General features: G+C 39.6%; 1 protein-coding gene across 9 annotated transcripts in view; it reads right to left on the reverse strand.

Annotated features, from left to right (window-relative positions):
- Positions 1 to 12,514, reverse strand: part of PARP9 (poly(ADP-ribose) polymerase family member 9) — a 31,326-nt gene continuing 18,812 nt past the window's right edge. For 7 of the 9 annotated variants that reach the window (XM_055394390.2, XM_055394233.2, XM_088837539.1 and 4 more), the window contains 4 exons: positions 9,218 to 9,583; positions 5,508 to 5,644; positions 4,663 to 4,840; positions 1 to 809 (listed from right to left, as the gene is read on the reverse strand). In XM_055394390.2, coding sequence (XP_055250365.2) covers positions 439 to 809; positions 4,663 to 4,840; positions 5,508 to 5,644; positions 9,218 to 9,583 — 1,052 coding nt within the window. In that variant the 3' untranslated portion in view covers positions 1 to 438. Of the gene's footprint in view, positions 810 to 2,535; positions 4,393 to 4,662; positions 4,841 to 5,507; positions 5,645 to 9,217; positions 9,584 to 12,514 lie in introns of those variants that run through there. The other 2 variants (XM_088837552.1, XM_088837557.1) reach the window with 2 other exon arrangements.

Below are 12,514 nucleotides of genomic sequence, written 5' to 3' on the forward strand. Positions count from 1 at the left end.
TTTGATAAAGGTGTTTATTTTGATATCCAAAGCACTTTGTAAGATTTTCTGGAAAATCTGAAATCATCTTGCTGTCTTAATATGTTACACTATTATCATTTTACAAAATAAAAGGATTTGGATTATATACTGGAAAATGTCTTCATTACATATAAGGCATGTTTGCTGTTACCTATGGTAAAGATGAAAAGACAACTTGAAGGAGAGGGAATAGTCCTGAAAGTGCTTTAGTTGGTAAATATCCACCCCAACCCCAAGAGACAGAGACAAAGATGAAAGCACTAAGATGCTGGTTTGTAGCTGATCCTTCAATCACCCAGTCGGTCCATAAAGATAACCCATTTGACATATTCAAACCATTCTTTGAGTCACCGATGGTTATTATTTGACTAGTTCCTCCAAAGCAAGGTCGTGTTTGTTGTTAAAATAATGTAGAGGTTAATCAACAGAGCTGCCACTTGAGAATATCCTGTAAGACTGCTGTGGAGAGAGCATCATTTGTCCTGAGTAACCCTGTACATGATCCTGGATGCAAGTCCACAAATACTGGGGCACAGCCTGTGTGTTACTAAAAATGACAAAGATTTCAGGGCTGGAAACATTATCAACCACACTGTCATGGCTATCTATGGCTCCAGGATGCAATGGTGGGGGAACAATATTTAACTGATTACCCTGGCAGAAGAAGCCTGTGAGTACTTCAGCTTCAAACACACAGATCAGCTTATCTGTGGCAGATGTTTTCTTGATCCTGTGTGCTATGTTTTTGAGGTTCTTGGTGAAGTATATTCCAGCTCCATATTTTTGGTCTGATAAGAGAAAAAATATTTAAAGATTATTATGATCTGACAAACTGTATTGCTTATTTGTGTACTAATATGTATTCACTCCCTAGTCCTCCAAATACTCACCAGTTCCTGATCTCAAGTCCCTGTGTCTGAAGCAAAGACACCCAAAGTTGTTCAGTAGGGGCAAATTATCACTAATAGGGCTTTCCCGCTGGCTCAGTGGTAAAGGATCCTCCTGCCAATGCAGGAGACATGGGTTTGATACCTGATCAGGGAAGATCTCCACATGCCACAGAGCAACTAAGCCTGTGTATCACAACTATTGAGCTTATGCTTTGGATCTGGGAGCTGCAAATACTGAAGCCCACACGCCCTAGAGCCCGTGCTCCTGAGAAGCCACCACGATGAGAAGCCTGTACACTGCAACTAGAGAGTAGCCCCTGCTTGCTGCAACTAGAGAAAAGCCTGTACAGCAACAAAGACCCAGGGCAGTATTCCTGGTATCCCTGAAATCACGCCATGTAATCGTTCACCTGCCCCATTAGTTCTGGCCCTTGAGACATACCCACAGTGAGGAACAGAAACGACTCTAGATCTGCAGCTTGAAGTCACTTTACTGTGTATGAGCAAGTGTCCTAGAGCTTGGATACAATGCCAGGAGCTAAAACCCAGCCTGTCTGTTAGAGAAGATGGCTGAATATTAGAGACAGAAAAGGTGTCAGGTTTACTGGGCCTCAGGCACAGTCAGAATCCGATACCATCATATCCCAACCCCACAGCTTGACTTCAGACCAAACCCTGAGGCAGTTACTGAAGGAACTGGTGCTGAAGCTGAAGCTCCAATACTTTGGTTATCAGGTGCGAAGAGCTGACTCATTGGAAAAGACCCTGATGCTGGGAAAGATTAAAGGCAAAAGGAGAAAGGGGCAACAGAGGATGAGATGGTTAGATAGCATCACTGACTCAGTGGACATCAATCTCCAAACCCTGGAGACAGTGGAGAACAGGGAAGCCTGGCATGCTGCAGTCCATGCGGCTGCAGAGTCAGACATGACTGAGTGACTGAACAACAACAAGGGTGGTTTACCTAGCAGAGGACACTTCTCTCAGGCACCTGCAGTTAAGCATTCTCACCAGACACACTGGCACAAGTCAAATTATGAGTAGTATCTCCCCACTGAATCTACTGTCTGATTTGCCTCAAGGTAGTGACTGTTAAGCTAAAGGCCAGTAGGTAAAAGGCTGGAATCTTGAGGCTTAAAGACTGGATGGAGACAGAATCTTTGGCTGGGTTCAGTTCAGTTCAGTTCAGTCGCTCAGTCGTGTCCGACTCTTTGCGACCCCATGAATCACAGGCCTCCCTGTCCATCACCAACTCCCGGAGTTCACTCAGACTCATGCCCATTGAGTCGGTGATGCCATCCAGCCATCTCATTCTCTGTCATCCCTTTCTTCTCCTGCCCCCAATCCCTCCAAGCATCAGACTCTTGTCCAGTAAGTCAACTCTTCGCATGAGGTGGCCAAAGTATTGGAGTTTCAGCTTTAGCATCAGTCCCTCCAATGAACACCCAGGATTGATCTCCTCTAGAATGGACTGGTTGGATCTCCTTGCAGTCCAAGGGACTCTCAAGAGTCTTCTCCAGCACCACAGTTCAAAAGCATCAATTCTTCGGCGATCAGCTTTCTTCACAGTCCAACTCTCACATCCATACATGACCACGGGAAAAACCATAGCCTTGACTAGACGGACCTTTGTTGGCAAAGTAATGTCTCTGCTTTTTAATATACTATCTAGATTGGTCATAACTTTCCTTCCAAGGAGTAAGCATCTTTTAATTTCATGGCTGCAATCAGCATCCGCAGTGATTTTGGAGCCCAAAAAAATAAAGTCTGACACTGTTTCCACTGTTTCCCCATCTATTTCCCATGAAGTGATGGGACCAGATGCCATGACCTTTGTTTTCTGAATGTTGAGCTTCAAGCCAACTTTTTCACTCTCCTCTTTTACTTTCATCAAGAGGGTTTTTAGTTCCTCTTTACTTTCTGCCATAAGAGTGGTATCATCTGCATATCTGAGGTTATTGATATTTCTCCCAGCAATCTTGATTCCAGCTTGTGCTTCTTCCAGCCCAGCGTTCCTCATGATGTACTCTGAATATTAGTTAAATAAGCAGGGTGACAATATACAACCTTGACATACTCCTTTTCCTATTTGGAACCAGTCTGTTGTTCCATGTCCAGTTCTAACTGTTGCTTCCTGACCTGCATACAGGTTTCTCATCGGCTGGGTTAAAACAGACACAAACTTGGCCAGAAACAAACAGGCCTCATGCTGCTTAGTTTTTAAAGGAGCTGTATGGCTGAAAAAAAACCCTACAAGTACAGACCCCTGGGGCAAGCCCTGATAAGCAGTGCACCTAGAAGTGACCAAAGGCAGCAATACAAAATGATTTCCCCAGAGTGCAAACAAGGGTCTTACTTCACTCCCCAAATAGAGTTCTTACTATTCCAGTTCAGCAGCATGTGGTTAGTGGTACAGACCAGTGACTTGTGTGTTTTCCTTCTCCCCTTTCGAAATGGGGAGTTTTTATTGCTATTTTCCTGCTCGCTCTCACATCATTATACAGTGAGTGTATTAGGACAATTGCTTTGCCTCTAAGCTCTATGAGAAGACTACTGAACTTGAGACTGATGATGAGACAAGATGAGTGTCTGGGACTGTCTTCCTTGGGAGAATGGTGCATGTCTTAGCTGTTTGGAGAAGAAATATATACAGATATTGGGTAGGCAATTAGCAGTACCTGTCACAGAACTGAAAACAAGGCACTTGCTGGATTTGGAAAATAGGAGGATCTTGGTTTTCGGAGTAGTTTAAGTTAAAATAGAAGGGGCAGTGGTGGAGTGCAGAAAAGCCAGTTACAATGGGTTTAGGAGCAAATGGGAGTCATGAATTTTTAAGACTTTGCCAATGAAAGGACCATACTGATTATCACTTTCCTGGTTATACTCACAAACTTCCTGGTGGGGATTCATTTATCAGTTTGTATTTCCAGGTGAAAAATTGTTCATATTCAATTTTTACCCTACGTATTGCTTATGTTTTCTCTGGGGCAAAGAGAAGATGATTCCCAGACCCGTTGCTTTCCAGAAATCAAGGCTTTTGGAGCAGGCTCCACAACAAGGATCATGCTACATATTTGAAAGGTAAAGATCAAGAGCTACATCTTTAACCGACGAGGCAAAATCAAGCTGCATTGCCAGGTATCCTCTGTGATGGCTACAAAAACGTCTTGCTTTCATCTGGAGAGATTTAAAGTGGAAAATACAGAGGTAAAATATGCAATATATTTGTATAACTGAGACATAGAAGCTACTATACATAGAACTCCCATAACTGGGAAGGAACTTAAAATATTCATTTCACCTGCCAGATGATGCCTAATTCATTCGCTAGCAGCTACAGGAAATGAAACGGATGGAAGAGAAAAGACCAACTTTATTAAATTCATGAAAATGCTATTTTAATTAAGGAAGAAGATGATTTGGTGGTGTTGATAATTTTTGGTCAAGATGAGAGAAGAAAAAAAAAGCTCCAGGGTGCTCTCTGTAGAGTGGTCACAAACACAGAAAGGGGAAAAACAGTGAACTGTAGTTCTTACTGCAAACATTTTCATCAAAACAAAACCCACTAGCCACAAAAAACATGAAAGATAAATTTTAAATGTTACCCTTTCCAAATGACTTTACCACTAAATCTCAGGTGTAAATGATGCTCTCACTGAAGCAACAAATGCTGCTCGTGGTGAGTCACCTGCTGATGTTTGCTCACCAACGCCCACCCACAGTAACCCAACTATGAGGGACTGACACCTACCGCAGGGCACAGAGTACACTCGGTGAAAGCCGACTCTGCATACCATTTTGCAGAACTGATGTGGGACTTGCTGAAACAACCTGTAACTCATCACAGGTTTTCCAGGGGTTCTCACTTCCATCATTTTCTTCCTTTCTTGGAAGGCAGCCATGAGAAGCACATTGTCTATCTTCTCTACCTACAGCCCAAGGAAATAAAAGACTGAAAAAGATGCTGGAGAAATGCTACTTAAATTGCCTGATACTCTACTTCAAAAAGAAAAGCACTTATGTGTTTATTACTTTGCATGTGATTTGCTTTTCATATAAAGTTGCAGAAGAGTCTCTCCTTACTCCAACTTTCTCCTATTTTGACTTGTATCTCTTCAAAATTCCCTATCCCTTCTTTAATAAAAATTCACTGAGCCATCGCTATGTGCCAGGAACTAGTAATGAAATGGACAAGTGCAGACACAGTCTTTGATCTCCTAAAGCTTATAGTTTAGTGAGAGATAAAAATAGGTAAACAATTACAATACAGTGTGATAAATGCTACTTTTATCATATATTTTTTATGTGATATATATACCCATATATATTTTATGTAATAAAACATTTTGTTTCAAGATAGGCAGATAGCTTTTCTCTCAGTCTTGATCTATGCTTCTATATATCCTAACATCATTTCTACCACTTGATTCCAACAATACCCCTCATCCCTACCCATCCCTGCCCTCCTTTCAGACGAACTCCTAGGATTGCAGGACAATGAGCAACTAGCTTAGTCATCAGTGGGTAAGTTTTTCTTCTGGCTGTGGAACCAAATGATAGCAAGATGAGTCAAGTTCTTCCCTTAATTAAGTATACCTTTATAACTCGCAAACCACAGTCTTCAAACTGTTTTTTTTTATCCTGAATTTCTGGAGCTGAAAGTGTTAGCCATTTCAGAAATGTATTTTCCTTCATTTGATTCTGGTTTTCTGGTTGCTGATCAGTATGCTGCCCTAAAAATAAGTAACATAAAACTGTCTCAGTGATCTATGAGAGGAAAAGGTTTGTAAAGAGATTAAATGAGGGAATTTCCTGGTGGTTCAGTGGTTAGGACCCGGTGTATTCACTGCCAGGGCCCGGGTTCAATTTCTTGTTGAGAAACTAAGAACCCAAAAGCAGCATAGCCCAGCCAAATAAATAAATAAGCAGAAATTAAATGAAACAAATTATAAAAATTTGGAGGAGAAGATTAGCAGTTTAATTTGTATGCCTCATGTATTTACGGCACACAATGACAGCTATAATCCCAAGAGAAATCATAGGATAAAATGGGGAGTGGGTAATAAATTTGACTTCAGATTGATTTAGATTATGAAGTTGAGGGAATAAGAGGAAAAAGAGCATTAATATATATTTTCCCTATCAATGCCATAATGATGATGTATAGTTGTTTTGCTAATAGGAAATGTTTGTATTTCTAGCCAGGATGCCAATCAACAAAAAGAGACAAACATAAGAAAATATTAAGGCGTGATGGAAAACAATAAGACATTTATGTAACACTTCAAAGTTTTCAAAACAGTTTCATATCTCTACCTCATTTGAGTATTACAACACCACCACTGAAATAATTAACACAATTTTACAAACAGGAAAATAGAAACTCAGATTAGTAAGTGACTTGCTCGATAACACAAAGCTAGTAAGTACAGATCTAAGGTTATAAACCTGGCTTTCCCCAGTGCTTTCTGTAAGGGGCAAGGCAGAATATTTAGTACATATGTTATTCATATGCCACCCAGCCGAGGACAACAAAATTTGGAGATTGAGTTTATGGTGTAATGTCTTTCCTACTTTCCTTCCTTTTCCCTCTTTTTCTTCCTTCTTTCCTTCCTTAATTTCTTTCCTTCATTCCAATTTTACATGTAAGGGACAACCTTTTATTGCCCAAAGGAGCTCCTTATTGGACTAAATATCCATTCATGGGTGAACAAATGAAAACCCACCAAAAGGCTTCTTTTCTTTCAGTTTACTTTCTGTTTGACTTAAGACTGAATATACTAAAATGACCTAATCCCCAGTACAATATATAATTGAGTAGGCTCAATTTAACCACAAAAAACAGGTGATAAATTCAGAGAAACTCATAGAGAGGGCCAAGTTGTAACTCTGGAAACTAAGAGAGCAGGAGGGACACAACTCCATAGCAGAGAACTCCCATGCCCTGGCATTTCAAAGGAAGAGCCTGTAAGTTAAATGTGGAGAGTTGTATAGCAGAAACCAATACAACACTGTAAAGCAATTATTCTCCAATGAAAAATAAAAAAATAAGATCATAGCAATCATTATACAACTGTATATATACTAAAATCCATTGCATTGTATACTTTAAATGAATGAACTTCATGGTATATAAATTATGTATTAACAAAATTATTTAAAAATTGAGGTAACTTCCAAAATGAAATAAACTAAGTGGCAAATGACAAAAAAAATCTGGAAAGTAATGATTCACATTTATAAAGTATAATATTGTTGCTGTTGTTCAGCCACTAATTAGTGTCCGACTCTTTGCCACCCCATGGACTGCAGCATACCAGGTTTCCCAGTTCTTCACTATCTCCCTGAGTTTGCTCAAACTCATGTTCATTGAGTCAGTGATGCCATCCAACCATCTCAGAGTTCAGCAAACATTTACTGAGTTCCTATTACATGCCAGGCACTGGGCTGGGCACTGGAAACTCAAAGATCCACAAACTCCTGCTATCAGGAACACTCACCAGGAAAGATCAAAAGAGCACCATAAAAGAGGAGATGCCTAACTTCTATTGTTTAAAACACACTGTTCATGTGGACAGCTGATGTTCCCTGTAGTAAGAACTCATTTCAAAATTATCCATTTTGTTAATGAAGATCTTAACCTGGTTAGAAGGGGCTGAGGGTTTATGAACCTCTGAAACACTGCTGTGGAATAATATGCTTAGTCACCAACTGCCAAAAAATGACACCTTGCAGCACAGCAGGGGACTTACATGACTAAATTGCCAGTAGCTGGGAAAGTAGGCCGACTTTATGAATGAAGTTAATGTCACGAGCTTTATAAGAGATCAGTATTATTTTCAATCTTGTTCTTTAAGTTTAAAGACCCACATTCACTACATTTCAAAAGCTCAGTAGAAATCATAATATTGGGTCTCATTCTTGAATATTACTTTTGTCCGTGTTTTTCGACACTGGGTTTTCTGTGGAATATGGACTCAACATTTATTGTGAATGCCCACTCACTTCAACTATATCTGCCTGAACTATTTTTACAAACACATGGTGAAAATAAGGTATTCTTTGAAATTATACATCTGAATTTTTGTACTAAATTCATTCCCACGTTACAACCAATGATCTTTCTAAAATACAAGTTTGACCTTGTCTTTGCTTAAAATCATTCAAGATTCTCTATGTATTTCAAGAAAAATTTTGAATATTTTCATGTGATTTATAAAGTCTTGCATAACCTAGGCCTAACGATGGTCTGATGTCTTGAAAGTTCTTTCTTTGTTTACTAACTCCTACCTAGTCTTCACTTATCAATTTGCAACACCTCCCCTGAGAAGTTTCCCCCTTACGTCCCAAGTCTGGGTTAGGTGCCTCACCTAGTTGTTTCCACAGCATTTCACCTTCTTGTTACATAACTAACCTGCTTACATTAGTCAAATAAATGAAGAAATTAGCCTCAGTCTCCGAAGGCATTATTTTTAATTGTATAATTTCCTAGTGAGCTCTAGGACTAAGTTAAAGGATCTCTCGAGACCCAAATTCTCACAGTTATCCTGATGGATTTTGCCCCAATGAATGAGTGATGCTTGACTGGATCTCACAGTCAGTTCAGTTCAGTTCAGTCGCTCAGTCGTGTCCAACTCTTTGCGACCCCATGAATCACAGCACGCCAGGCCTCCCTGTCCATCACCAACTCCCGGAGTTCACTCAAACTCATGCCCATCAAGTCGGTGATGCCATCCAGCCATCTCATTCTCTGTCGTCCTCTTCTCCTCCTGCCCCCAATCCCTCCCAGCATCAGAGTCTTTTCCAGTGAGTCAACTCTTCGCATGAGGTGGCCAAAGTATTGGAGTTTCAGCTTACCAATGAACAATTTACTCTGGTGAGAAGGCTCAAAGTAAGTAATTTTAGGGCTCTTAACTCTGCCAGCAATAAATAACTCCAATAAAACTCAAAGAAATGAATTAAATAAGTGGAATGTGTTTGTATCTGAATGTTCCATCTGCAGAATTAAGGATGTACATTTTTTCCTAGAGCCTGGGCTTGGGATACCCTGGGTTTTGCATGTAGCTGCCTCTTAGTCATCATCAGTAAATCCAACTGTGTATGTGTGCGTGTGTGTTTTCATTTACTAATAATTAACCCTGCTGGTAGAGTCAAAAAATGGTTATAAAAGTTTATGGCCTAACACAGACCCAGCAGAGTTTGCTCTCTCTCCTCTTCCATTCTTTCTCTCACCCACTTACACATATGAATGCTCACACTCAAAAGCTGGAAGAGCTGACTTTCTAATCTAATAGAATGTTACTCACCTGATAAGCTCCAAAGGACTTGCTCCTTTGTTCTTGCCATTTTCTCTTGAACTTCACATAGCATCTGTTCAATGTTCATAACTGCCTTAATGAGGTCAGCCCGAGCTCCTCTAATCTCTAAATGTGCCTTTCCCAGGGTGACAATCTCTGAGATAGAGATGCATAAGGTTTCCTGAAGCAGAAACAAATTATCATGTTCCTTTTTTCCGAGGTAGAGGATGTGCTTGTCCTCAATGATGTGACAGTCCTTGGGGCTCAGAATCCTCTGGATCCACGCTTGGGCCTCATCTACCTTTTCCCAGTAGGATCCCATCAGATTGATGACAGGAAATCTGTTTTCCTTCTTCTCTCTGGTCTCCTGGGGGACTGAAAACACTATCATAAAAAACCACAGAAGGCAGGTGGGTTTTAAACCACCATAGCCAGTGTTTGCCCCAAGCATCCTTAACAGTAGCAGCTTAAATTAAGTACCTATCTCTGAGAGCTGTGTTGGGTACAAAGAAAATCTAAAAGCATAGCTTATCATCTCCTTGGGAACACAGAGTTTATCATGTCTTGCTCCTGCTGTGTTGCTTTGGTCAATTTACAGATGAGTTCACCTTGTAATCTCATCCTGGATGTTAACCAACAATTATTTCTTACTGGATAGGATTTCCCGCAAACTCTTATTACCACCAGGTTTAAAATCAGACATCTCTGAAAAGCATAGAACTTAGAATGAAAATTGTTTTTTAAAAAATGACATGGATTTCTGATCATTAAAATATATACATGTTTACTATTGAAAAATTGGAAATTATCAGAGTATAATGAAAGAAATACCCATAATTTCATAACCTGAGATTCCTTTTTATATCTTATCTGTTTTAAGACAGGACATTTTGCAACTCCATAACCAGCATTTGGAGCTTTATAGCCACTGCTACTGAACACAGTATATATTGCAGCAGAAAAGGCAATGGAACTTGTTTCCGACGCACCCGCTGTACCTCTCTCCACAATCTGTCTCCACAAGGATAAAAGATTTATACAAAGAAGAATCTCTGACAGATTAGAGTGACTGAATCCAAATTTAAAAAAAGGAGGGGGCCAATGGACTAGCTAAGAGGGAATTGCTAGATGAGGCAGTATCTAGAATATATGAAGAATTCCCTCAAATTATTAAAAAAAACAAGCAAACCAGTAGTCAGTTGGGCAAAAGAGTTCACAGAAAAGGAAATATAAATGGCCCATACAGGTGTGAAAATATGGCCATCTTCTTTGATAATCATGGAAATGAACAATAACCAGATTGGCAAAAATTCTGACAATATCAAGAGTTTGGGAGAACATATAGAGCAATTGGAATTCCTATATATTCATGACAGATGTAAAACCGGGACAGCCACTCCTATAATTGTATTATTTAAAGAAACTTTTGCACTTGTTTATTAGAAGATGTACACGAGGAGTTCACAAAAAACTAGAAACTACCCAGATGTCCTTCAACAATGGAATATCATAGCAATGAAAAGGGGTTTTTAGCTACATGGATGAATCTCGGAGATGTATTTTGAGGGGGAAAAAGTAAGTTGAACACTTACTATTTCTAGGCATTATTCTAAGTACTTTATATGTATTCTTTTTCCAATTCTCACAGTCCTATGAGAGGGGTAGGTACTATTAGTAGTTTCCATATTACAAATGAGGAAACTGATACAGAAATATTATTAAGTAACATTCAGTTCAGTTCAGTCGCTCAGTCGTGTCCGACTCCTCGCGACCCAATGAATCACGGCACGCCAGGCCTCCCTGTCCATCACCAACTCCCGGAGTTCACTCAAACTCATGTCCATCGAGTCAGTGATGCCATCCAGCCATCTCATTCTCTGTCATCCCCTTCTCCTCCTGCCCCCAATCCCTCCCAGCATCAGAGTCTTTTCCAGTGAGTCAACTCATTGAATGAGGTGGCCAAAGTATTGGAGTTTCAGCTTTGCATCAGTCCTTCCAGTGAACACCCAGGATTGATCTCCTTTAGAATGGACTGGTAACATGCCCATAGTTATAGCATGGTGTCCAGGAAGCTTGTAGATGAGGGCAACCTGACTACAGTGTTCAAAATCTTGCTTCCCAGTGAGTGATCTCAGAATCTCATTAGTGGTCATTAGCATCTTTTCTGCTCATATAGTAACTGGGTGGTATCCGGAGCTATGAAAAAGTACCAGGACATACCTAGAAGTAGAAGGGGGAGAATGGCCTCCCTCTGGTAACAATAAAAGCCAAAGTTTTATACAACTGTAAGAAATGACAAGAGATTCTTAAATTGATGACATACATTTTTTTAAAAAAACCCTGTTCTACTTGGGAGCTTATATTACCTTTTAGGAGAAAATTGAAAAAATACATGGTGATATTTCATTTATCCATCATTATCAAGAGAGAAGAGTTGCTCTTCCAGGTAACTAAATTGTTCAAAATACTAATGGAGTCTTTTAGCACCAAAACATATTTCATTTTATTTGCTAGTTAAATATTTATAATGGAAGCATACTTCTCTGCCTTCTTAAATAGGCCAAGTTTTCCTTAATTATCTGAGATCATCATCATCATTAATGTCAGTTATTAACCTGTGCTATAATTCCTTTACAGATATCTTCAAGAATTACTGAAGTAAATGGCAATGCTTGGCCCCATTTTTCAGATTCATGATATAGAGACATTTGTATGTTTCTCTTCCATATTATTGTCTCCTAAAACTCCTCCTATCTAGCTTCCCCACAGTCACTATGGTTTCCCAAACATGCACATTTGTTTGCTTCTGTGAGTTTTCTTCACTTTGGGTGCCCTAACCCCATCAATCCAACTCTGGCCATTGAAAAATCTTGTGGGTTGGGAAGGGAGGCTAAAAAGGGAGGGGATATGTGTGTGTATATATATATATATAAAATTATGACTGATTCACATTGACGTATAGCAGAAACCACCACAACACTGTAAAGCAATTATCCTCCAATAAAATAAAGTATAATAACAATAAAAAAGATTCTGTAAGAAAAAAGAAAAATTTTGCCATCCTCAAAGCACAACTTAGAACCATCTTGTCCATGAATTCATTCTTGCACCCTTCCAGCTACAGGGCATCCCTCCCTCTTCTAGGTCACCTGAGGAGTTTGTCCATCCTCTCATTCATTATTTATCCCCTGGCCTTTGTTTAATGCTGCATAATTTACAGAACATTTTTACATATATAATCTCCAGTTATCCTCACCACACTGTCATTATCATTATTATACAGATAGATAAATGGGCTCATAAGAG

This window comes from Moschus berezovskii, chromosome 1 (assembly GCF_049115385.1).
Source record: "Moschus berezovskii isolate FMDL1 chromosome 1, NW_MosBer_1.0, whole genome shotgun sequence".
Taxonomy (NCBI): domain Eukaryota; kingdom Metazoa; phylum Chordata; class Mammalia; order Artiodactyla; family Moschidae; genus Moschus; species Moschus berezovskii.